The sequence below is a fragment of the Miniopterus schreibersii genome (assembly GCF_964146895.1).
Source record: "Miniopterus schreibersii genome assembly, chromosome: 16".
In the NCBI taxonomy this organism is placed as follows: Eukaryota; Metazoa; Chordata; class Mammalia; order Chiroptera; family Miniopteridae; genus Miniopterus; species Miniopterus schreibersii.
Window position 1 is genome coordinate 21,590,620 of NC_138116.1, and position 27,236 is coordinate 21,617,855.

General features: G+C 41.0%; 1 protein-coding gene and 2 pseudogenes across 3 annotated transcripts in view; 2 read left to right on the forward strand and 1 right to left on the reverse strand.

The window, feature by feature from the left end:
- WIPF2 (WAS/WASL interacting protein family member 2) overlaps window positions 1-25,352 on the forward strand; it is a 34,648-nt gene extending 9,296 nt beyond the window's left edge. Inside the window, exons 2-8 of the mRNA XM_081115953.1 lie at window positions 9,249-9,380; window positions 13,210-13,342; window positions 14,027-14,143; window positions 14,479-15,135; window positions 17,950-18,156; window positions 20,242-20,343; window positions 20,582-25,352. Coding sequence (XP_080972079.1) covers window positions 9,318-9,380; window positions 13,210-13,342; window positions 14,027-14,143; window positions 14,479-15,135; window positions 17,950-18,156; window positions 20,242-20,343; window positions 20,582-20,622 — 1,320 coding nt within the window. The 5' untranslated portion in view covers window positions 9,249-9,317 and the 3' untranslated portion in view covers window positions 20,623-25,352. The remainder of the gene's footprint in view (window positions 1-9,248; window positions 9,381-13,209; window positions 13,343-14,026; window positions 14,144-14,478; window positions 15,136-17,949; window positions 18,157-20,241; window positions 20,344-20,581) is intronic.
- LOC308568494 (large ribosomal subunit protein uL11 pseudogene) lies at window positions 1,152-1,645 on the reverse strand (annotated as a pseudogene). Its single transcript has one exon. The product of its transcript is annotated as a large ribosomal subunit protein uL11 pseudogene (transcript).
- LOC308568735 (large ribosomal subunit protein eL31 pseudogene) lies at window positions 18,535-18,869 on the forward strand (annotated as a pseudogene). Its single transcript has one exon. The product of its transcript is annotated as a large ribosomal subunit protein eL31 pseudogene (transcript).
- Window positions 25,353-27,236: the final 1,884 nt, after the last annotated feature.

The following is a 27,236-nucleotide window of genomic DNA, read 5'->3' on the forward strand; positions in this document are numbered from 1 at the left end:
GTAGAGCCTCTTCCAGAGGCTTTATGAAAAAGGGTCCATTGGAGGGGATGCCTTTTTTGCAGTCTTGCATGTCTAAATTCCCTCTTTTCTACCCTCATGCCAGTTGGTAGTTTGATTAGATATAACGTTATGTTGGAGATCATGTCTCTTTGGAAATTTTAAGCCTTGCTTGTAACTTTCAGTAATGGTATTGTGAAGTTTAATGGTATTCTTATTCTGGATTCTTTGTATGGGATCTGTTTTTTTCTCTGAAAGATTTTAGGATCTTGTCTCTACCCCTAATATTCTGAAATACAATGATGTTGTTCCTTGGTGTGGATATTTTAAAATTCATCAGGTTTGGTATTTAGTGGGCCTTTTCAGTCTAAAGCTTATTTCTGTCCTGTGTCCTGTGAAATTTCCTTGTTTTATATCTTTGATAATGTATTCCCTTCTTCATAATTATATCCTCTCTCTGGGAACCCCTGTTATCCAGATGCTAAAACTCCTTAGACTAGTCCTCTAATTTTTTTTGCTTGCAAAATTTTTTCTCTCTCTCATTCAATAGTCAGATTTCCTTAGTTTTTTCTTCCATCATTTCTATTGTATTTTTAACTTCTAGTATCAATTTCTTTTTTTTTTTTTTTTAAATATGTCTTTATTGATTTCCGAGAGAGGAAAGGAGAGAGAGATAGAAACATCGATGATGACAGTCATTGATCAGCTGCCTCCTGCATGCCTCTGCTGGGGATCGAGTCCACAACCTGGGCATGTGCCCTTACCAGGAATCGAAGCACAATCTCCTGGATCCTAGGTTGATGCTCAACTGCTGAGCCACGCCCAGCTGGGCTAGTATCAATTTCTTAAATTTCTAAGAGCTCTTTTATTTCTTAGAATTTTATTTTATTTTAATTAGTTAATTAGGTTGTCAAATGTTCTTTAATTGAAATATTTTCCTTTGTACTTTTTTAAAAAAAAAAATTTCTATTGATTTTTAAAAAGAGAGGAAGGGAGGGAAAAGGAGAGAGAGGAAAAAAAAGATTGATGTGAGAGAAACATCCATTGATTCCATCTCGCACACACTCCAACTGGGAATCAAACTGGTGACCTTTCAGTGCACAGAACAATGTCCAACCAATTGAGCCATCCTTGCCAGGGCTCCTTTGTAGTTCTTAACTAGCCAGGCATTCCACCATACCACTTTGATGTCATTTACGATGTCATGAGGGTAGGGGCCATCAACATTGCAGCCCACAGACTGGGCGGTCCCCAGTATCTCATTAATGGTTCCAGGAGTTTCCTAGCTAAATATTGGTGGCACATCTGTCATGCAGTGTTGACAATCTAATCAAAAGTGATATTTCCACTGTGCTTAATGTTTTTTTGCTTCTTTCTGTCTTATGGTAGTTCTTTGAGGGCTTTGATAATCAGGGCAGAGACAGAAGGCACTACCTCAATCTGGGCCTGTCTGTTCTGAATGTCAGTTTCACTGTAATCCTTAGACCCTTTCAATCACCGGTTGCTTTGGCAATGTCATCACCAATCTGTTTTGGAGATAGGCCCAGGGGTCCGATCTTAGGGGCCAGGGCAGACGTGACACCAACTTCCCCACCAGTGCACCTCAGGATATGACTTTGATCTCATTGGGGTCAAACTTCAGCGGCATAGTGAAGGTGGCTTGTGTCAGATGAACCTGGACTCAGGACGACCGAAGAAAGCTGCACCTAAGCCCCCTCCGAGCCAAAAGCTGAAAAGCTCAGAATTTTATATGTAAATGATTTTGCATGTTGTTTGGAATTCTGTTTTGTTTGTTTACTTTAATTCCCACTTCCACATCAGAGGTTTTCTTCAAATGTCTAATAATTCTTGTTAAGCTGTTCATTTTTAAGAATGAGGCACTAGCCCTGGCCAGTTTGGCTCAGTGGTTAGAGCGTCGGCCCATGCACCAAAGTGTCTCAGGTTCAATTCCTGGTCAAGAGCGCGTACCTTGGTTGCCCGCTTGATCCCCGCCCCAGTCTGGGCTCATGCGGGAGGCAGCCACTTGATGTGTCTCTCTCACAGTGATGTTTCTCTCTCTCTCCCCTCCCTTCCCTCCCTTCCACTCTCTCTGGAAAGCAATGGAAAAAATATTCTCGAGTGAGGATTAAAAAAAAAAACACATTAAAAAAAAGAACGAGCCCAGCCGGGCATGGCTCAGCGGTTGAGCGTCGACCTCGGATCCAGGCGATCAGGGTTTGATTCCTGATCATGGCACATGCCCGGGTTGCGGGCTGCAGCCGATCAGTGACTCTCTCATCATTGATGTTTCTACCTCTCTCTCTCCCTCTCCCTTCCTCTCTCTGAAATCAATAAAGATATATTAAAAAATAAAAATAATAAAATAAAAAATAAAAAAAGAACGAGGCACTAATAAGCTCTGAGTATAGAGCTCTAGCTCATCAAGTGGTGGGCACCACTTCAGGGTGAATTGGTAGCTGGTCAGTTTCCTCAGAGAGAATCCTCCAGTCTCTTGCCTAGAGAGTATAAGCCCAGCAGCGGGTGTTTTTGGAGCCAACTCGGAGAAGAGAGATGGGGAGAGGAGAGTAAAAATGACTTTTATTTGTTCCCCCTATTTTCAGCTTGACACTCCTTCCCTTAGCTGTGACTGGTCCCTAGGTTCAGAGGCACTCTAATTCGACTTCCGTCTTCTGCCTGGCAGTATGGGGAAGGGAAAGGGAATGGAGGAATCTGTTTCTTATACAGAGTTTCAGCTAATTCTCCTGTTTCAGCCCCTCCTATTTTCCTTCATTCAGAGGTACTAGGTGCCTCCAATTTCTGAGCCTTTTCTGAGATTCTGTGGTAGGAATCTGCTTCTTTCCACTGCAAGTGTTTAGCATTTTCCATTCTGTGAAGTTATTTATCACTAGCGCACCTGCTTTCCAGCTTCCAAAATTTTGTTGACATCTCTTTCTGCTGTTGTCTCCTTTCCTATTTTCTTTGTTGTTGTTTTTAAGTTTATGCCTTTAAGAAAAAGATCCCTCTACGTAATTTTAATACTACCTTATGGTAGAATACATGCAGCATATTCATGTTTAACCAACATACTCATCAGCTTTTTCTTGCTGATAGCTATTCAGGTAGTGTCTGTGTAGTTGATTACTAATACTCTTTTAGTGTTTTCCAGACTTCCCTAACTCCAGGAATTGTTGAATATTCAGATTCTCAGATCTCTCTTCTGAAAAATTTATGATTTTAGAAGGTCAAGGATTAGGGTCCAGGAATCTTTTTATGTTTGTTTTTTAACAAGTGCCCTAGGATGTGTCTTGACTTCAGGCAAGTTTGGAAACTGTTTTAGAAGGTCTTCTAAACCATTTATTGCTATTGTAAATCTCCAAGGAAAACTCCTTAGGATTTCCCTAATTTTGCTTTTGTATCCAGACTGTGTTTTAGTCTGTCTAGCTTTGGTCTGGATTTCTAAACTAGAATGTGTATTCTTCATCTGATTAATTCCTCTCTTCTCTAGTTAAATGCTGGCTGATGGTAATAACTTCGGCCTTGTGTGACTCCATTTTTCAGCCAACATTTCTAAACCCACTGTTTTCCGGGATGTGTGGGTGGGGAGGAAATATTAGTTATGAACATTGAGCTACTTTGTGCATCATTTTGCAGTCCAAATCCAGTAATCCTTTTAAAGATTTTTTTATTAATTATTAGAGAGAGAGGAAGGGAGAGGGAGAGAGAAACATCGATGTGAGAGGGGAACATTGATCGTATGGCTCCTGCATGCCCCCTACCTGGGATGGAGCTGGCAACCAGGGCATGTGCCCTGACTGGAATCGAACCAGCAACCTTTTGGTGCATGGGAGGACACCCAAATCAACTAAGCCACACTGACCAGGGCCAAATCCAGGAATCTTAATTTTTTTCGCTAAAATGAAAAGTTAATTCAGGCTTTGAAAACAGATGTACTAATAATGATCTGCCTTGGATGTATGCAGCATCATTTTGGGAGGTGTTCAAACACTGTGATTTGAAGTTTGTTTTTAACTTTGACAGTATGAAAGGGCATGCTCTCTTCTTTTGTGTATTTATAGATCCCTAGGCCTAAAAGGAAAAATGGCTGTGTCTTTTACTGCCAGTCTGTAAAGCATCTGGAAATGAGATGGTTGCAACTGTGCCTAGGTTGCTCTGACTTGCTTGGGGGTCAGGAGCCAAATAGTACCTGTCTTATTAATGTTGTAGAAGCCAAGTGTAGTATTCTAGTTCTCAGTTCTTGGAAGTCTTGTGGAAATTATTAACTATTGATTGTTAAAAGTTGACTACTTTCTATACATGTTCTCCTACCTTCCCAGTACTTGAGTGCTTTCAGGATAACAGGATATTCTCTTTGCTTTGGGGTGTGGTAGGGGGTGGGAATGTTTGTTGAGGTCATTCCATGTTATCTGTTTAGGGTCATTTTCAGACATTTAATTTGCAGTTGCTCTTGCATTAGTTATCTTTTTATGAAGCCATTCTTTGAAGCTGTGGTTATGTAATTGAACACAAGAGGAGACTTCTCATTGATTTGCCATCATTTTAGATGAGAGGACTTAGCTCCTGGGTTACCCTGTATCTGGGAATAACCTGTGGTACCTAATTCTTACCACATCGGGTAGTATGTGATTAAATAGACTCCTGACTTTACATTTTTAGGGCTTTAAAAAGTAATCTGGGACAAGAGGAAAGAGTCATATTATGGGGAAAAGCTACATTATTGGGATGTATATTTATGTTTTTATTAGAGAAATTATATTTGAAAGAATTTCATCATGTAGTTATATATCATTCTTGTCTCCTTTTCTCTTCCAGGATTATGTGCTGTTTATATCTGTGAAAAATCATTGATCTAAAGAGTAAAACATCCAGGTTTAGTTGTGGAAGTCTTAGGACTTTCAGTTTAAATATTTATAGTGGGTATGTGGTTTTTTATTACTTGTTGGATCAATCAGATTTGCTGCATAGTTGAATTGTCCATGATTGAAAAATGCCTGCAGTTAGTAAAATTATTTTTTCCCCTTCATGGAGTAACCTTGAAATTTTAATTAATTCCATCATGATGGAAATCTGTTTCACCAGAGGTTTGTCTGAATTGAATTTCAAGGGGGATGTAGCACCTTCTCCATTGAGAGAAGTGTTGTGGATTATTTTGACACTATACAAAGCCTTTGGGGGTGGGAACGGTGGTAAACATTATATAACACAAAAGTTATTCTAGTCTGTTTTCTTGTATTTTAAACCATAAGTGCTTTAGTGGAGACCCTCTACTGTATTCTGCCCTAGGACATATGGAGGTGTGCCCATACTTCTGTGTTAACATCGGTTCCCATGTAATTATAGGAACCTGTTTGGCTTCTGCTGGTCGTTAGTCTTCTGGAGTGGCATGTGAATACTCTTAGGTAGCTTTTGGCTCTTCTCCCATGTTGGGGTTCTTTTGCCTAGAAGCTGGATGGCATTATGCTACTATGGTAATGAGCTCCTAGCTCCCCATGAGGTACTACTTTTTAGGAGCAAAGTCGAAGGGCAGGTGTACAGGCAGGCAGATTACCATCAGGCGACTTTTAACTCTGGAAAGCTTCCAGTTAGTACGTAGGTCCCTCACTGTGCTTAAGCCAAGAGATAAGTGCAGTCTGGGATTAATGAAATAACTGATTGAACTTGTGGTTTCCTTTAGGTATGAAGCTGTTTGTTCATTTAGACTTCTTTGGTATTACATGCATATTAACTGGAGAAGGATACTACTTTTGGATTTGGAGGATGACCTATATAAGCCCTCAGATTTCATTTCCTGCCACTCTTCTCACTGTATTCTAGCTACCCTGGCCTTCTACCTAGTTCTCTAACACATCACGCTCATTCCCATCTTGGTTGCTTTTCACTTGCTGCTTGTTAATTCTTTTTGGAGTGCTCTTCTCCCAAATGGTTGTAGGGCTTGCTCTGCTCATGGAGACACTTCTTTGATGAGCCAGCACCTCACCCCTGGCCTCCTCTCCCTGCAATTCTATCTAAAAGAACACTACACTTCACCCTACCACTATACTCTTCCATTGTGATTCTCTGTTTTTTCTTAATTTTACTTTTTGGTAACTGAGATTATGTTTGTTTCTTGTTTCTCTCTTCCACTAGAATTATAGAAACTTGTCTTGTTCAGCTTCTGGAACAGGGCTTATTAACCCCAGCATTATTGACATTTTAGCCTGGATAATTCTTTGTTTTGGGGGGCCGTCCTATGTGGTATAGAATGTTTAGCAGCATCCTTGTTTTCTATCTACTAGATGCCAGTAGCATCCCCCATTGGTGACAATCAAAAATGTCTGTGGACATTGCTAAATGTCTCCTGGGGGACAGAGTCACCCCAGCTGAGAACTATTGTTATAGAACAACGCTTTGGCATCTGATGGGTGCTCAATAAATATTTATTGCATGATAGGTGAATTCATGAATGAATGAATTCAGCAAATTAACAAATTTTAGAACACTGAACTATGTGCATAGCCTCATGTTTCTCTAGATTCCCATTCGTCTGTCTTTTCTGTTTCTGGCACATTGATCCATCCTTTGCTGCTTTTTTCTTCCACTCAGACTTGCTTGTTCTTTTAGACGGTGCTACTCTTTTTCTAAAAAATATATTTTTATTGATTTCAGAGAGAGGAAGGGACTAGGGGGAGAGAGAGAGAAACATCAATGATGAGAGAGTCATTGATGAGCTGCCTCCTGCACACCCCTTGCTGGGATCGACCCAAAAACCCGGGTATGTGCCCTGACTGGGAATTGAACCTGAATCATAGGTTGATGCTCAACCGCTGAGCCATGCTGGCCAAGACAGTGCTACTCTTAAATTTACTTTTGTTCAGTTCAACAAGTGACTATTGAGCATCTACCCTGTGCTGTAAAATAATAGAACTATAGAAAGATATGGTGCTGTCTGTGCTTAAGAGCTCATTGGGTAAAATGGACAAAGATACAGGAAATCTTCCTCTAAAGTTTGACACTTAGTTAGGGATAATGTCTGACTGGTACTAATGGACCACTATAGTGTTATTTGAGTCAGTAGTTGTTAAGTGCTCATCAGAATGGGGTAAAATTGTTGCTGAATTTGGAATCCAGTTTTAATAAAAACCTACCCATTCACTTTTTACTTATTTTCATTTGTTACAATTACCCTTGGTTTCTTGCTATTAAATGTTTGTCTGAAACCTGGTTGAGAAATACACAAAGTGGGCTTGCTCATTTTGAAGCTGATGTGTCTGTTTCTTCAGTTGGTTATTTTATTGAATGGTTATAAAGAGCTGATTCATCAATGGGCTTTTAATGTCCATGGTTGGAAACGTCTTGCCACACCACCACCTGCCTGGGTTACTGAAGCCACATTAGGCAAGGCTGTAGTTCCTTCTGGCTGGGATTAAAATACATCAAACAAAACCCCCATTCTCTATTATGTGACTTTCTTTGTCCTAGAGCAACTGATTTTCTGTCAAACATTTATGTTCCATCTCTGATACCATTAGAAAGATTTCTTCTGATTTGAACTGCGGGATCAGAAGAATTCCACTGGAGGGAATGTCTGGAATCTTTTCCTGAAGACACAACTGTCTTCTAGAGACAGTAGGAGAGCTATTGGTTCAAAGAGTATCTTGAAATGTCTCTTATTTATTTCTCTGTTTCTTTATATTGGGAAGAGGTTTACTAGGATATTAAAGAATTGAACATGTATTTTAAAAAGGAGAGAATTTTCTTGTTGACATCTGAAATTTCTATTCATATAACTTATTCTTGTAAGGTGGAACTGAGGCTCTTAATACTTTGCTGAAGGGAGGCAGCCTACTTTTTAAGGTCAGTTTTTCCCCCCTGTAGGATTTTGTTGAGTACTTTGATACAAAAACTGTAATTTACTCTGTAGTCAAAGCCAAGATTTAAGGAAAGTGCTGTTACCTGAGATCTGTTAGTACTAAAGTAGATGACATTAAGATTTAGATATTTTTGGAATTTTTTTTTTCTTTTTAAAAAACTTGCAATTGAAACCTGAGTTTTTTAACAGCAGAATGTCATTTGAATAAAGGCCCCAAATTGTTGTGGTAACCAGGATACATCTTAGATTATTTTAAACATATCAAAAAAGAAACAGCTAAATTGGATTCTTTATTTCTCAAATGCAAAAGGCAATAGTCAGTGTCTTTGTACTCAAAAGTCTCCTGCTCTTAAAATATAGGAATATTTGTATGAACTATTAGGAAACTGAACAGAAAAATAGTTTTGGTCTTTTGAAGAATAGAAGAAAGTACTTTTTAAAAGTGCATTGCTTGGTTTTATGAAGACACCTCTGAATTCTGTGATAAATTTGACATGAGGAATATTTGAAATAATGCTCTCTGATCTTTATTTAAAAGAAATTGACTCCTGAGGATATGAAAAGCTTATTATATCATGGTTTTTAAGATGGAAGGGCTTAAAAGAAGGGAATGAGAATTGCTGTGTTGCTGAACTAGAGGCAGTCTCAAAATATTTTTGAAAATCAAGGACTCTGAAGAGCACAGATGATGAGGTTTGTTGTTCTAATTTAATAGATCAGAAAGGAAAGACTTAAAATTCTGTAGAGAACTCTCCTTAAGTTTAATTTCGATTTAAGCTCAGGAAAAGGCAAATCTGTGGAGAGAATAGAAAGATCAGTGGTTGCCAGGGGTTGGGGGAAGGTGGGGTGAGTAGACAGCACAGATTATTTTTAGGGCAGTGAAACTACTCTGTATGATACAGCAGTGGTAGGTAGCTGTCATTATACATTTGTCCAACCCATAGAATGTGAAACACCAAGAGTGAACCCTAATGTAAACTATGTACTTTGGGTAATAATGAGGTGTCAGTGTAGATTCCATTGTAACAAATGTACCACTGCAGGGTGTAGATAGTTGGGGAGGCTGTGTGTGTGTGTTTGGGGCAGTGGGGGAAATGGGTATATGAGTGCCGTCTGTACTTTCTGTTCAGTTTTGCTCTGCACCTAAAAGAAAAGTAAAGTTTATTAAAAAAAATATCAAAACAAAAATAGTAATATGCAACAGAGACTATATGTGACTTACAAAGCCTAAAATACTTATTATCTGGCCTTTTATAGAAAACGTTTACTAAACCCTGGACTTCATCACAGTGGAACTAGGAAGTGAGGTGCTTAGTTTCTCTGGTGTCCTGCCCAGTTCCCTAGTACTTCTGGTACTCAGTGTTTCTAATGGCAAAGTTCTCATGAATTTCTATTTCATTTGCAGGTATATGAGTGACCTAAAGCTGCAAATTAAGACGGAGAGAGAGCAGTGCCAACTGCGAGCAGGGCAAGGATGCCAATTCCTCCTCCCCCTCCACCCCTTCCTGGTCCTCCTCCACCTCCCACTTTTAATCAGGTGGGTAATCCTTCCACTCGGCTATCTCAAAACTTACTGGATACTTAAGGCTTCCCAGTATATTGTTCTCAGAGAATTGTGTGCAGGAAGATAGAGAATAAACAAGTGAAATCGGCCCTTATCAGCCAGTTCTGATTCCTGAGAGGTCCTCTTAGGACCATAATCACTTCCTGTTTTCTTGTCCTGGTTCAGTCTGAGTGGAGATTTGGACAGGTCGCATCAGAGTAGGAACTGGTGTTTCCCCCTAAAACTGTTTGTGCTATAAAGTTCAGTGCATCATTTCTCTGGCACCTTTGAGAAAAGGGATGGCAATTTCTGGTGGTTGTGTCTTGCTACCACTTCATCTTCTCATCTTCTTCAAATCAGTTCATTTTAAAACCAAGTTCATCAAGTCTACCACACCACCAAGAAAGAAAGGAGTTTATGGAATGTATTAGTAAGAAGACTTAAAGGTTCGATAATGGAATTTTAAAAAACTGTGTGGCTTCTGAACCAAGGAGGCAGCCACTTTTACTATATCTGGATGGTGTTACACGAGAAAAAAAGCAACCTGGGTGCTTTATCTCATTTCTGTAAAATTTAGAAGCAAAGTAAGTTTAGAGAATGAATATCCCAGAGGTATGTTGTGTGTGTGTTAGGTGTTTAACAGATGAGAAATTGTGCTATAAAGTGGAAAAGTGACTTGCCTAGCTAATTTATTTCTGAACTAGAACTAGAGTTCAGGTCTACCAACTTGTTTTTCCCCCATAACTTCTGGTTTTCAGACATTTTGTTTGAGGATATGTTTGAGGATGAAATTTTATGTAGAACCCCAATAAATAAAGATAAAAACAGTGTTGCTCTGGTTATAGTGGGGTTCAAGGACTCAAAGTATATCCTTGGATCTCTGTAACCTCTCGGATTACTGCCCTGCATCATGCTATTTTAGTCATTCACTCAATAGTCTTTTGTTGAGACTTACTCTGTATCAGGGACTTGGCTAGGCATACAGTTTAGAAAATCCAGATAATTTTACTCTGTACTTACATATTGCTTTACTCTTTTCCAATAAGAATTTATATATATAATTGAAAGAGAAGGGGGAAATATGCAGATGAGCAAAAAAAGGGCAAATAAAAATCATCTGTAATGCCATCACCCAATAATGAGATAGTTTCTGCCTTCAGTAATGGCTCTCAGCGTAATGGGGGAGACAGACAAGTTAACAGGCAAAGTCCATGCTAGGTGCAGATAAATGGGGCCACAAAGAAGAGTTCCTCACGTAGTGGTTGGAGGCAGAGGAGGCAGTCAAGAGTAGGCTTCTGGTGGGGAGGTGATACTTAAGCTGAGTCTTACAGGATGAGTAGGGTTTAGCCAGAAAGAGAAAAGGTAGGGAGGACACTTGAATTGAGGAAGCAGAACGTAGAAGGGTGCTGACTTGTGAGAAAGCACACAGAGGGTTAGATTATTGTTTGAGAGAGGATTTGGTAGGAGGTGAAGCTGGAGGTATAGGCTGAGGGTTTAGATTTTTCTTCTGATGATGATGGGTAGGTGTTGAAGTATTTTCAGGAACAGGAGTAACCTGATTGGGTTTGTATTAGAAAGATCACTCTTAATAGTTTGGACATTGGGTTAGGAGTTGAGACTGGCAACAAAGAGGTCAAGACTGGAGACTGAAGCCTGTAGGAATTGAAAATTGAGGGCCTGGATTAAAGCAATAAGGATGGAGAGTGGAGATGAGAGACACTGAGAAAGTAAAATCTTGCCCCTGGCTGGTGTGGCTCAGTGGTTACAGTGTCAGCCCACAAACCAAGGGGTCAAGGGTTTGATAATTCCAGAAAAAGGACACGTACCTGGGTTGCAGGTTCGATCCCCGGCCCTGGTCGGGGTGCATGCGGGAGGCAACCAATCGATGAGGCACGTTGATGTTTTTCTCTCTCCCCCTCTCTCCCTCCTTACTCATTAATACATCGTGAATGGCTTGTCATGCCATTAAATGGTTAGTGATATTAGAAATTTTTTTACTGTACTAAAAATGTGGAAAAGAATTAGAAAATACCAATAAATGTAGAAAATGTTAAAGCATCTGTAATTAACTTTTGTTAACATTTTGTTTTATATATTTATTGTAGGAAAACTAGAAAATATGGATAAACATAAATAATTATTACCGAAAGTTAACTTTTGCTAGTATCAGTGTGTATCCTTCCAGAAATTTACTGTGTGTGTGCATTTTTCTTCCAAATGTAATTTAGCTACTGTTTATTGAGCTTTTATTATACATCAGACACTGCTAAGCTCTTAAAAAATGTTATCATTTGATTCTCAAAACTACCCTGTGAGATAGGTTCTTAGGTTATTCCTATAGAAGAGAAAACTGGGATCATGCTGTATGTATTGTTTTATAATATTTTTTACTTGATTGTGGCAAACATTTACTACTATGAAAAGATATTTACTTATACTTCATTAAGAGCTTAACTTGCATCCCACTGTATGGTTATCATTGTTCTTTTTGGTTGAACGTCTAGATTATTTTCAGCTTTGTGCTATTATTAACTATTTTTTGCTATATTGTTAACATCTTTATGCACTTACTCAATTATTTTCTTAATGTCAGTTCCGAGAAGTAGAATTCTTGTGCTAGACTTTTAAAAGCTGTTTTAACACATAAATTACTTTCTAGAAAGATCATCCCAATTTGTCTTACTGCAGGTAGTACAAAAGAATACCTGTTTTCCTGAATCCTTATGACCACCATATGGCGGTTATTTATTCTTCACATTTTTGAACATCTGCATGTGCCAGGCACTGTACATCATGGCTCACTGTGGTTCCTGCCTTCATGAAGCTAGCATTCTCTTTAGTTATAATTTTAACCTTCACCAATGTCATAGGTAAATAATACTGTATTTTACCATGTATTTCTTTTATTATAGTTGATTTTTCCCCCCATATTTGCTGGCTCTTTGATTTCTTTTACATAGTGTTGTTCATATTCTTTGTTTATTATCCTGTTGATTCCTAGGTCATCTTTATATGTTAATGCTCTATAGATTTAGGACACTGCCTTTGCGTCTTATATGTTACATTTGTCGCAGATGATTTTTCCTTCCAGTATATCATCTGTTTATTTACTTATAGTCCTAATAAGTAATTGGTACTAAGCAAATCTGTTGATCTTTTCTTGTATTTCTTAACAATTTTTCTAATGTACTTATGTAGCTTTTTACACTTAAATATTATAATTCAGCTAGAAAATGTTTGAGAGTAAGTTGTGAGGTAGGTATGTATTTAACTTTATTTTTTCTCCCCAAAATTACCAGTTGTTATTAACACTTTATATTTAATAACCTACTCTTTCTGATGAAATACACTTTTATTATTTCTTATATAGATCTGGGCCTGCTTATGGACTTCGTTTTGTTCCGTTTATCTAGCTGTCTATCCCTGTGCTCCTATTGTAGTTGGTCTTGGCATATTTCAGGATTTAAATAAGATAATGAAAGTAATGTGCTTAGCACAATACCTAAGGCATAGTAGCAGGGGCTCAATAGATGTTTGCCTTGATGATGCTGATATATGTAAAGCATCTAACACAAGCCTCGTGCATAGATACTCGGTAAGTCTTAGTTCAGGCCTCAAGCAGAAGCATCTGAATAGGATGCACAGCAGGAGAAAAGGACTGGGAAGAAGGGTGATGCTCATTACCATTATGTTATATGTGGCACAGACATCTGATTGGGTTAGACAGGCGGCTCATGGAACCGGGTTTGGCTTAAGGCATTTATCCCAAACTTTTGATGAAGGGAACTATTTAGGGTGAACTTATGTATTCCTCTTCCTCTAGGGAAACACAGAGCAGCCCAAGCTGAGTAGAGATGAGCAGCGGGGTCGAGGCGCCCTCTTACAGGACATCTGCAAAGGGACCAAGCTGAAGAAGGTGACCAACATTAATGATCGGAGTGCTCCCGTTCTCGAGAGTGAGTGTAAGCCTAGGATTGATTTGGAGACTTGGCTGAGCTGTCATTTTTATTGTTGGGTCTTGAGTGGGTGAGTTTTGTCCTGGGATGTTCTTTGGCTGTCTTCCTATCTATTTATTTGAATACCTAGAAACTTCTTTTTGACCTTTGGGAAGCATTCTCAGGGTTAAGACTTCCATCTCCTGTCACTAGTGCTTGTTATGCTTGTTAGGGCATATCGTTGCCTGTTCTCTGAGGAGACAATCACAGTCCTAAAAACCACTCAGCTGAAGCCAATGATGATTTTATAATTGCTGCAAATGTCCATTCTGAAAGGCCTCTGGAGAGTTTGTTCACACCTGGGTCCCTGGTCATTAGCCCTCTTACCATCCTGAACTATGAGAGTAGAGCCCAGAGAACTCTTGAATATGTCTTTACCCAGGTTATCCCTCTGGCCCAAATAAGGGAAGACTCGCTCCTTGTTCCTTTTGGTGCTTTTCTTTCATAACAGTGCAGAGTTTCATCCCTACATGAAACTGTGGAGCAGAGAGGCTTCACTTTTTTTTTTTTTTTAATGGAAAGGCAAAAACAAGATTGGTTTGTTTGCAAATTAGAACCCAAATAGAGGAGTTGTTTCTCCTCAGGATTAACTTGGTCATTAGCTTGGAGCATATGAAATGAAAGCTCTAATGGTATGCTTTGCAGAACCCAAAGGAAGCAGTGGTGGTTATGGCTCTGGAGCAGGTGCCATGCAGCCCAAGGGAGGTCTCTTCCAAGGAGGAGTGCCGAAGCTTCGACCTGTGGGAGCCAAGGATGTTTCAGGTATCTGATAAGTACTTTCTTAGAATATTTCCCAAGTGTATTAATTCTGACTGGTCCTAAGTGGTCCATCTGGGGTTGAAGAGGGTGGTAGAGGTGGGAGGAAGGAGTGGGAGCAGGGGTGGAGTTATAGAGCAGATTAAAGCCAAGGCATTACATAAAAATGTATTCAACTTATATCAGCAGTATTTGTTAATGGGCAATGAGCCAGATTAAAACCCAGTACTGTACAAATACTTTCCCTGCTGCTGTGCAGGGAAATGAGGCTGAGTACATTAGAGATACTGACCAACATATCTCTAGCTCTGTTAACCCAGTGCTTTCTGGTCTGTTTGTAGAGAACGTAGCTGGTAAGCCAGCCCTGCATGTTCCCAGTTCTCGAGCTGCTGCCCCAAGGCCTCCAGTGTCTACAGCCTGTGGGCGCCCTCAAGATGATACAGACAGCGGCCGAGCCTCACTCCCAGAACTGCCTCGGATGCAGAGACCTTCATTACCGGACCTCTCTCGGCCTAATACCACCAGCAGTACAGGCATGAAGCACAGTTCCTCTGCCCCTCCTCCACCACCTCCAGGGCGTCGTGCTAATGCACCCCCTGCACCTCTGCCTGTGCACAGCAACAAAGCCCCAGCCTACAACAGAGAGAAACCCTTGCCGCCCACACCTGGACAAAGGCTTCACCCTGGTCGAGAGGGACCTCCTGCTCCACCCCCAGTCAAACCACCTCCTTCCCCTGTGAATATCAGAACGGGACCAAGTGGCCAGTCTCTGGCTCCTCCTCCTCCGCCTTACCGCCAGCCTCCAGGAGTCCCCAATGGACCCTCCAGTCCCACTAATGAGTCAGCCCCTGAGCTGCCACAGAGACACAATTCTTTGCATAGGAAGACACCAGGGCCTGTCAGAGGCCTAGCACCTCCTCCACCCACTTCAGCCTCTCCTTCTTTACAGAGTAATAGGCCACCTCCCCCAGCCCGAGATCCTCCCAGTCGGGGAGCAGGTAAGTAAGTGCCTGCAAGCACCTTTTCCTATCACACTGAGAGCTGAGCTTATCTTTTCACTCTTTTCCTCAAAGCTCTCCTTTAGTGATTGAAGATAAGAACTCACTCATTCAACAAGTTTAGTGAATGCCTTTTTGTATGTCAGACTCTATTGTTAGGGAAACAGCAATAAATAGAAAATGTAAGAGCCTGACCTTTTGTCCATTAACCATCACCAACTCTGAGGTCTGGTAGAGGCCTCAGCCAGCTTTCTCAGAGCAGCAGTTCTTAAGAGTGATACACTAAAAAAGAAAAATTGAGATATTTAGTCAGAGATCTTTTGAGTATTGGCTCTATTTGTTGTGTGACATTGGGCAGATCACTCTGATTCTCTGACTTTGTTTCCTCATCTGTTAAGTGGTGTTCACAGTACTTTCCTAAGTGGTTGTAAACAAAAAGTTATGTATAAAGTGCTTTATAAACTGTTGTATGCTGATGAGTGTTAGAGGTTTTATGCAAAGGACTTCCAGCTAGTTTATGGATTTATCTCTTAACTTATATGATAATGTATTTTGTTTCTATATGAATTACTTACATTTGAAGGAGTATGGAGTGTTTTGCCTTCCCAGGATGCTCGAAAGTCTCACATTATTGGTCCATAGAGTTTGTGTCCCGAATTTTTTCCTTTGCAGAGTAAAACACTATTTTTAAGGGAATTTTTTTCTTTTTAAAAGAATTGGTCCCACTGTGCTTTCCTCAAAATTAGGTTTATCTTGGATTACAAAAGGCAGTCTCCCACCCAAAGCTTTCTTTTACAAACTGCTTGTTTCTTAGGGTCCTTGGGTGTTGCAACTCTGTCACTTGAAAGAGTCTTAAAACTAGATGTGACAAAGAGCTCAGAAACTTACTGGAGATGGCAGAACCTGGTTAGGATGACTGTTCCTGAGGGAGGGAGCTGAAGGGAGCCAGACGGGTTGCTCTTGGTCCTGCTCTATTTTGTCAGTCCAGGTTGGTTCTAATCACTGCCGTTTGCTCAGTGCCAGCTGGTGTCCTTTTGAGCCTAGCTCATTCTGTCTACCTTACTCTCTCTGGCTGAGCCCTAGGACTAGATACAAATTCTCAGGACTTTGAGAAATCTGGGTTTTAAGGAAATATTTTGAAGATGATCTGAAAGAGCTTCATTTGGGGCAGATTTGGAATGAAAGCAAGGTACAGAGACCTGCTGGGAGGTATTAAGATTTCCCTTTAATTATTGCTTCCAATGGCCCATGTCCATACTTAGATCTTGAAAAGAATGAGGGAGAGTTGACATTTTGAGTATCCTCTTTTTTTTTTTTTTTTAATATTTTAAAAAATTGAGAGGAAGGGAGAGAGGGAGAGAAGAACTTGGATGTAAGAGTGAAACACCCATCTAATGCATATAATACAACCAGGACATGCTTGGAACACAGTGGATACCAAATAAATAGTAACTGCTATTAGTTAATGCAGGGCAAAGAAGTAATATAACTTAAACACATTAGAACCTATTCCAGTGGTGTTACCATTTCTTCAGACATGCTTTTGATGTTACTTTGTACTTAGTGGCAAATTTTTGTCCTTTAAGGGTGAACTTGATTTTTGAAAATCACCAAAAAGCAGAGTCAGATGTAGGTACGAATATTTTTGTTATTGTCGGTGCGACCTCAGAAATGAGATGTGACCATCATATAATAATATTTATGGATCTGTCTGATAAACTGGGTTTGGAGCCAGTTCCAATAGAGACATTCCCAGTTTTTTTGAGCAATGAGACTATTGTTGGAGATATGTTACTTACACAGATGTACCTACTATACATATTTTTAAAATCACTCATTTTAGTCTGTACTACTAATTGCTAGAATAAGTGACATAACCTATAAATGCTTTGGTAGACCAAAGAAAGAGAGGATCAGAATAGAGTGGATTGCTTTGGGAAAGCCTTGAGAAGATGGAACTTGAGTCAAACCTTAAAGAATAGGTAGGATTTGGTAGTAAGGGAAGAGGGATGGCAATTCTGAGTATTGTGGGGGAGTCACAAGAGCAAAGCATATATAATTCAGTTTATTCAGCAAGAGTTGATTGAATACCTACCATATTCTGTACATTTGGCTGTGGTTGGGAACTTAGGTGAATGGACACTGCCTTAACTTTAATGAATATACAGTATACTGGGGAAGGGGCACATCTAATGAATAATTATAATAAAATATAGTAGAGTGGTTGAGAGATACAGAGATAACAGTGGAAGTGCAGAAGAGGGATACCTAACCCAGCCTAGGAATCAAGAAAGGAAGAAGAGAATGTGAGATCAGGCTGACTGATGTGGTGGGTTACTGTGTAGGAAAGGAAGATAATGGCGGGAAACCCAGTTGGGGTGGAAGCTAAGGATTTGAAACTGTATGATGTAGGAAATGCAAAGCCCTTGAAAAAGTTTGAGCAAGTAATTTGGGGAGATTAGTCAGTTGATGGTGCACAGAATGGATTGGCAGGTTAAGAGATTAGAAGCAAGAAGAACATTTGGGAGGCTTTTTGCAGTAGAACAGGCTAAGTATGAGAAAGCCCTGAATTAGAATTGTCAAGGAAGACTTGGAAAAGCAGGAAAAAAAAATCATTAAGAATAGGTAGAATTCTTGACTGACTTGTCGTGGGAAATGAAAGTCACATTTATTCTGAACTTTGGTATCTGGAAGAAGGGTGATACTGTTAAAGCAATAGGGATGAGAGAAGGGTAAATATGAAATTTAACATGGTGCTCAGAGGCTCACAGGGCCTCTACATCTAAACCTAACTGCTTTGGATTTTAATTGCAGCTCCTCCACCCCCACCACCCATGATCCGAAATGGTGCCAGGGATGCTCCCCCTCCCCCACCACCGTACCGACATGGGTCAGAACCTCTGAGCAGGGGAAAGCCCCCACCTCCGCCTTCAAGGACGCCAGCTGGGCCACCACCTCCTCCTCCGCCACCCTTGAGGAATGGCCACAGAGATTCTATTGCCACTGTTCGATCTTTCTTGGGTGAGTAGCTAGCTGTTCTGGTCTCATAGTTCCTGTGGTAATTTAGTAATTCCAGTGACCATTGTAGAATGGGAATGGTCACTTGATATCTGTTGCTCACAGCAGTTCTCGGCCCTAGCTGTTGACATCCCTTTCCTTATGCAAATTCTAAGCATGGTTGCTTTGGGATAGATTGAAGTAAAATCAGCAGGTGTCATGCTAATTCTAAAGCCATTCTCTTGCTCCCTGAGGATCATTAGCTGTGGTTACCTTTAAGTCAGAGACTTGATCCTCTTCAGGATTATTCAGACAGCAAGTATGTACTCTCCTAGGAAGGAGAACTCCTTTCTGGCCCTTTAAAAACAAAACAAACTTTCTTTCCAACTTGGGGCTGGCATAATGGCTCCCACAAGGAAGGGTGGCAAGAAGAAGAAGGGCCTTTCTGCTGTCAATGAGGTAGTGACCAGAGAATGCACCATCAACGTTACAAGCACATCTATGGAGTGGGTTTCAAGAAGCATGCCCCTCAGGCACTCAAAGAGATACAAAAATTTGCCATGAAGGAGATGGGAACTCCGGATATACACAGTGACACCAGGCTCAACAAAACTGTCTGGGCCAAAGGAATAAGGAATATCCCATACCATAGTGAGGATGAAAATTCACCGGATGAGCTCTATACGTTGGTTACCTACATACCTGTCACCACTTTAAAAAATCCACAGTTAATGTAGTTGAGAACTAACTGCTGATTGTTGAAGAAAGTTATAAAACTTCCACACAAAAAAACACCCAACTATGTAGATAACATTTATCTAGTAATCCAAAGCCACTAACTAGCTGTGTTACTTTGAGGAAGTTGCTTTACTGCTCTAGGCTTCATTTCTCTTATCTGTGAAATGAGGAGGTTGACTAGATCAGCAGTGTGTCAGATTAATTTTTCCAAAGTTATCAATGAATCTTAGGCCCAACCTAAGAGATTTTTTTTAACAAGTAAAAGTTTATTTAGAAAGTCACAGAGATAGAAAAGGTGAGCCAGTTGGGCTGCATGGGCTCAGGAAACATGTGACAGAGGTCAAAGAAGGGCCCTTGGAGCTTAGAAAAAAGAAAGGCAGAGAGACCACGCCTGGGGGAAGGAGAAGGGGAAATGTGAGGGCGAGAGAGGGCCAGAGAAAGAGGGAGAGAGAGAGAAAGGGGGAGAGAAAGAGAGAGGGAGAGAAAGTATGAGAGAGAACATGCCCTGGGGAAAGAAGGGGGTGGGGAAAGGCGAGGGTGTACTTTAGAGAGAAAGAGCACACTCTAAGAGATTCTACTTCATTAGGTCTGGGATGGAGTCCCAAGCAAAGATTATTGAGAAGGTATCATTAGAACCTCTGTTGAGAACTCCTGGGAAGATCTATACAATCCCTTTCAGACCTAACACTCTGGATTCTTTAATGGTTGACTCTTCTCTGCTCTTGCTCTAGTGTATTCTGATTAGGTGGACCAGGGTTTTTGCTTTGAAAATAAAGTCCTTTGGAATGCCATCAAGCCACACCCAAAGAGCATTTGAGCCTTCTTATAGAAGGGCCATGGAAAGTGGGAGCGGGGGCCATGAGATGGCTATCCCAACTGTGTTGCAGAGCTAAATGAGGGTAACTGGGGCCAAAAGGGAATTATCTGGTCACAGCTCTCACTAGTTGGTGACAAATATTCCCATTTTAGGTTACTTTCTACCAATTTGTGGATTTAGTTCAGTTGGTTTCCCATGGTGATAGTCTCTAAGATGACTATGTTAAAGAACTGTATTTCTTTCTCCTCCCATGCAAACAGCTGGGCTCCTTTCCTGTTACATGCCTGATTTTTGGTGGAGATATTTTTAAACCAATTCAAAGACTGATTCCTTAATGTGAAGAGCCTTTGAGCACATCTTCTGTGCATACGAGGCACCTAGTGATGCTATTGCTGTCCTCAGGAGCCTTAATTTGGTGGGCGAGGCAGGCCTGCATGTACATCAGAATTCACGGAGGCTAGTAAGGGGAGGACAGAAGAGGTGCAGAGGTGTGTGGGAACACAAGGAGGGGTCAGAAGGGTGATATGAATTAACATTCTTTCTTTTTTTGGTAGATGATTTTGAGTCAAAGTATTCTTTCCACCCAGTAGAAGACTTTCCTGCTCCAGAAGAATATAAACACTTTCAAAGAGTATATCCCAGCAAAACAAACCGAGGTGAGAATAGTCATGAAAGTTTTTTCATAATTTCATAGAAGATAGAATTGGCCTACATTTCTTAGGTTAAAATTTATTTCTCTTCATCTCCATTTTCTTTAAAAAACAAAAACAAAACCTAGTCCCCAAATTTTAAAGGTTAGCTTACAGAGCCGGTTTCTCACTTTAGGAATGTTTGGGTTATTCAGGGTCTGTGGGTGATCTTGTGTATGTGGTTTTTATTGTTAATTTTTTTCAGCTGCCCGTGGAGCCCCACCTCTGCCACCCATTCTCAGGTGAAGCCTGGCTTGGTCCTGTTTCTCAGGAAAAGGATGGACCCTCTCCTCTTCTCAGATGGTCCCTTCCACTCCCCTGAAGCCTGCATGAGAACTCCTATGTGTTTCTCCCGTGCACCCAACCTCTAGACTCCAAGCGTCCTCCCAGCTCACCTCCATCTATGCATCTTGTCTTCTGGACTTGGTGATTGGACTCTTTATATTGACAGTAGGGTCTCACACCCTGCATCCATCCCTCCTCTAGCAATCCCTGCTAGCCAGATGAGGGAGACGCTCCCATGTTGCCTGCTTTCCTCGTGGTGAAAGGTGCCTTGTTGTGATGAATTAACTCATTGTTAGGGCAGGGCGGAGAATGGTACTCCTACCTCCTCCTTCCCACTTTGGGGGAAGCTTGGCGGGTATATTATATTTCATCATTTAGGAGGCTGACATGGCCAGGACTGGGGAGGGGTGGGGACATTTTTAGTGAAACAGGAAAGGAATTTGCAGAGAAGTGATCTGTTTTAAAGGTCAAGTTTGGAGAAAGGGCAAAGGAATGGGTCTGCTTTATTTTTAGGGGTATTTTGGTTTTGCTCCTACCCCACCCCATACCCTCACTCCAGGGATAAGTTGAGTATAAACACTAAATACTAATCAGTTGAACTAAATATCTAATAAAAATAGAGGGTACGATAAACTGGGGAGACTTTTAGTGCTAGTCACTTCCTCTGCAGCAAAGGGACCAGGAGCCATCTGGGACTCCCCGCCCCATTTCCTTAGGGTGCTGAGGCTGAGGGATGTTTTTCCTCCCCCTCCACCTAGACCCTCAAGAGAAAAGTCACTTTTGTTCATTCCGTATTCACAAACCCCAAAAACTTCCAGTGGGAGATAAGAAGATAGGGCCAGGGTCTTGGCCTTAACCTTGACCTTGAGTCCACCTCAGTCTTTTCTGACTGGCCCTGAAGGACACTGGCCCTTTCAGTCCTGTCCAGAAACTACACCCCCTGATGGGTGCTCCATGATGACAAAGAAGGGAAGGGCGAAGCTTGTTGTAGAGATCACAGCCCACTAACTGAAAAACTCTTCCTATTCTTTTCTCCACCACCCTTGCCTTTCCATGACTGCAGGGGTGAACAGCGGAGTAGAGAAGGGTGAGGAAGCTTATCGATGTTGTCAGAGATTCCTCTGTGCCAAGAAGCACAAAGACTTTGGTGAGACGTGTCTCACCCCAGTTATCATCTTTGGCAGCCAGCAATATGTTGTTTCTTTGTCTTCCAGGTCCTAGTTAAAGAACACAGGAAAAATGGAGGTTCCCAATCTAGACAGGAGCTAAGCTTGGATGATGGGACAGGGACTTTCCCTTTGACAGCAGAATAGAGCCCCTGGGCTCCACACACAGGTGGTTTGACCTGTTATTGCCAAGTGCAGAGGCTACTCAAAGCTTGGAGTAAGAGCAGGGAGGCCATGGTGATTCCTCAAAATGGTTAGGGAATGTCAAAAAATTTTACCAGATACATCACAGGCTTGAACTACCTTAGGGACCTTTCCAGTCTGTTGGATCATAGACTAAGGATCTGTGCAAGGTGCTGGATGAGACCCAAGTCTTCCCAATGATAGAAGAGAGAGGAGAGGGTTCAACTTGGGTTATTTGTATGAGATCTGCTATGCTTTGTCATCTCCTGGACCACATTGACTCTTGGGACAAACTGATTAGGTCTGTCATCAAACTTTTTCTAATCATTATCACTCTTATTTTCAAACCTATTAGTAGTTATCTCCCAGCAGTATTCCTGGCATCCTGAAGTGAATAGAGCCAAGAGAGGGCACGCTTGTGGAGGGAAAAGGAGAGAGTACAAGAGTAGATCCTGCAGGAGAGTTCCAGGGTAGATGCTGACCAGTTACTTAACTTGGACTGTGAAGTCTTCCCATTTATTTTTGAAATGGGAGTTGATGCCTTTTGTACAATGTTATCAAAATGTATTTTTTTCCCTTTCCTCAAACATAGAGCATCAAAATAAGTATCACAAGTAAAAGCCAAACCCCAGCTTTTCATTGGGGCTGATATCTTCCTCCCCTATGACTAGCTACCCCTCATATTCCCCAGCATTTGGACTGTGTCACATGGGTATTGATGTATATTCATTTTCTTGGCCTCATGAAAAAAGGCCTGGGCCTAGATCTAGTCAGATTCATTTTCTTTAGCGCATGTTGGTGACACAGTACTTATTTAAATGTCTTTGCCTTATACATTATTTGGTCCTTCTGTTAATAACAGATTTATTATCATGTATATTTACTATTGAAGAATGGGAATGTGATCTATTTTGTATGTTGTAAAAAGCTTGTAATATAGATTGAAGGTGGGCTGGCTGCAAGAGCACTAAAACTTCTCACCTTTTAAACTGTTCTTTTTATCTGCTTATGGGAATGTCGTCTCTTCAGTGAAAGATTGGGTGGTCTCATGTTGAGGCTATTGCCCAATCCCGTTAGCCCCCTTATCCCCTCCCAGAAGAAGAAGACATTGCCCAACTATAAGCATCAGGAAGCTGTGTTAAAAGCCCTTGTGTGGGTTTGGTTTTATGATGTTTTTCTCTAGTGGGGAAAACTTAATACTGTAGTTGTTTCTTACCGTCCTTTCTGGGAAGCAGGGCAGTGGCCTCCAGGTTTTCAAATGAGCTAGATGCCCCTCTTCCCCCCCTTCTCTGGTTACCAAACCTGGATCAAAGAACTTTGATATTTCAGGTGTGGTTTTCTCTATTGTGGGGATTTCCTCCAACAACAGAGCCCTATCATTTTCACAGCCTGGGTCCACAGAGAGAGCGTCTAGGGCTACCCCACCCAGTGGATGTGAAGCTGCTGTCTCCAGAAATTCATCCCAGCCCTCCCAGCTGGCTATTGCACTGGGGGCACTCCTCACCCCACAGCTTCCCAACTTGAAACCCAGATTTACCTCCAGGGAGAGGTGAGAAAAAATTGTAAATAGACTTGCTACAGAGCAACTCAGGTTGGGGTGTGTTTTAATTCTCCTGATCACTTGAAATAATCTGTAGGCTGAATGCTTATGGGAGTGGGGAGAAGTGTGACTCCAGGGTCTTTCTGAAGCTCGGGGGGTGGAGTATAGGGCATCTGAGGCCCTTTGATGGCACTACACTGAGCTGTCTGTCCTTCTGGAAACCCAACCTACAATCAACTGCAAATCAAATTCTTCACATTCCAGTTGTAGTTTCTTTCCCTATTAAATCTCAGTTCCTGACTATGTAGTTAGGGTAGCTTTATTTAAGCCACCCTAACTTAGGGAATAGAAGGCATTACAACTCTGCCTTCAAGATTCATCAAAATGAAACAAAACTACAACCACCTTCAAAATGTATACAAAAAGAAGAATAACTGTTTAACCGAAGGAAGGGTTTGGTTCCATTCAACTCCACGTTCATTGTGCCTTTACTTGTGTTAGATTTCTGTGCTTTCTTCCTCTCTCCCTCTTTGAAGCAATTAAAATCTTCCTTGATAACTTCTGTTTCCTTTTTCTACTCTTGTTTCTAATATCTTAGTGGGTTCCCTAATTGTCTTAAATCTCATTTTACTGATGCTGCGCAGAGGGGCCAAGCCTACTTTTCTCATATCTGTCTTATTTCCCAAGATGACGAGCATGGAAGTCATAGTCAACACTGAATAAAAGACTAGAATGACATGTATGAAGAGTGTGTGTATGTATGTGTCCATCTTTGTCTGCATGTGGATCAGTTCCTTTTCTTTAAAAAAATAAATTATGATTTATTTTGGAGTTATACTCTGATTACAGTGCTCCCTCTCCCAGTTAGCATTGATTTTTTTCCATCCCCCTCTGAGATGTATAATCTGGTCTCAGGTTGGATTCTTTGGTACATTTGTTTCTCCTAGATGCCATGCGGTTTAATTAAATCTTGCTTAAAAACAAAACAAAAAATTGAAAACTGTACTCTTGTCTGTATACCGCCTCCTGTGGTAGCGTAGAGAGAGGAGAAAACCTGTTTCCTCGTGTCCCAGGTTGTGTAGTGTTTTGACTCCAGGTCCTCTGAGGAAGTAGATACACTGACTTGGGCAGAAGCATCTGCAGCTTGTTAAGGGGTTTTCTCTCCTCCCCTCCTGCTATATTTTGAAAATCACAGTTCTAGGTAGCCATGCTGACTGGATGATTCTGATAGAGTTGGTCATTATTTATGTTTGCCGCCAACTCCCCTTTGCTTATGATTTCAGGAAACCCAGAACACCTTCTGGCCTTGTGTCCTTTCTTTATATCCTTTATGATTCTTTCTGCCTGTGTTACACAGCAGATTCTCACACTGAACTTGGAAGAAAAGGTGGGGGCAGAGCATGTAGACTGTGTGTGTCTGTTTTTATGTGGGTGTTGGCTGTTTTTCTTCACTGCTTTTTAAGTTGAAATCTTAGCTGGCTTTCTTGAACTTTGACTTTAGGTGTAAAAATTAAACCAGACAGTCTCTGCTTACTGTGGTCAGCTGACATCACACTAAGACTTATTGAGCTTAACTTGTACTTTCACCACTAGCAAAGGTCTTGAAATTGTTTCCCATACTGATTCCATAATGGGTGTGTGAATGAATCACTCTCACATAATTTAAATATCAAAACCTATGAGGGTGAGGGCGGGGGAGGGCTCCTTTTATTTTCATCCATACTTGCCAAATTGGCCTCATTCCTGATTATTTGACCCATCATTGTTGTTAATATGATTAATAAACTACCTATTTATTGATTTAATTGTTCCTCCTGTGACTTTCAATAGCCCTCAGATGGAGCTTGCCTAAATGATCCTCAATTCCTAATGCTATATGCTTTCTCCATCCTATTGGGATGGTATTGCTAATTGTGTGTGTGTGTGTGTGTGTGTGTGTGTGTGTGTGTGTACTTGTACAACAGGATGCCAGACAGGTCGTTCCAGTGTGATTTGATTCCTTCCCTCATGATACTGTGTATGAATTAGCAATTGATAAGGACAGTAGTTTGCCCAATCTAATTATTACTGGGACACTGCTGCTCACTGTGAATGTGCCTCTTAAGTATTTCCTGGCCCAACCCAGCCACAAACCGTGCAACTCACTGCAAAGACAGCTGCTTGTTTCTGATTTCCAATACTCTGCAGAGGTAAGAGAACTAAAATGTCAATGCTGGGATCCTAACCACCCCAGAAGATAACTGGGGGGGAAAATGCTTCGCCTCTTGTCATCGCTGGAGCCCACTCTGGATTGTTTTTACATGTAATTGAATTTATTCTCCACTTCTAGGTTTAGGTGTGTGAGATTTAAAGGACTGTATGGTATGTGTCCACAAAAAGTGTTCATGAAAGCTTGGTCGGGCGTGGCTCAGCAGTTCTGCATCAACCTGGGATCCAGGAGATTGTTCATGAAAAAGGTCGATACCCACTTGGCAGGAATGTCCTTTCCATTCAGCAAGCATTTATTGCATTCTTTACTCTGTGTCAGGCATCTGCAATATGAAGATAAATAGGACATGTCCTTTGCCTCCAAGGAGCTCAGGGTCTAGTAAAGACTTCAGGACAGCCACCAGGAGAAACCTGGGCAGTGTGTTAAAAGGCTTTATGGTAATTAGCCAGGGAAGGAGGATAGTGAGTATTCCAGACAGAGGAAATAGCAAGGACAGAGGCACAGAAGCAAGAAACAGTCTGGTGGTATGTGCATCATATTATAATATTGGAAAGGGAAAGCTTCAATAGGTAATCTTTTAGAGACCTTTCAATCCTGACATTCTGTGATTCTCTGCCTGCTTCCACAGTGGTCATTCACTCCTATAGGCCTTTTTTGGACCAGTGCTGTACTTCCTGGTGAGTGTTTTTATAGGCTCCAATATGCACCTTAAATACTCATAGCTTCCTCTGCTCCCTCTCTCTCACTGTAACTGAGGGAGGTTGTTCACCACCATACCTTAAGGAATGGCTGGGCACATGTTATCATTTCAGGTTACAAAGGACAATTGTTAGGTGCCCAGTTATAAAGATAAATATGAACAGTGAAGTTTGCTTCCTAGGTTCTATTACCCTATTAAGATACCATCTAGTCAAAAGCCACCATTGGGGGGGGGCGGGGGGGTCAAGGGGGGGAAGGGAGGACATCTGTAATACTTTCAACAATAAAGATACTTCTTTTTTTTTTAAAGCTTCCATTCTAGGATAACACTTTTTACATTCATGGCTGCCTAATCTCTTCAGTCATAGTTTTCAGCTCCTAGAAAACCTTCCCAAAATGTGCTCCTTAACCATCTTTCCTATTTAGAAGGCCACTTTATAACCTGTACTTGTCTAATCCTCCCCCATGTTCAAATTCCTTCCTGAGTTCAAATTCCAGCTCTTCCACTTACTAGTTGTGTGACCTTGGGAAAATGTACTCAACTCCCTTTGTTTCCATTTCCTCATTTGTAAAATGGAAATAATACCAACTTCATGGGGTGCTTATGAGAATTAATACGGTGATATAGGTAAAGTGCCTGAGCTCAGTCCTTGGCATACACTTAACTACTCAGTATTTGCTTTTGTCTCTTGTATGAACTAGCTACAATTAACTGACAATTGTAATACTATTTTCCTATTTCTCAGCTTTATTGCTCTATTTTATTTGATATTGAAGG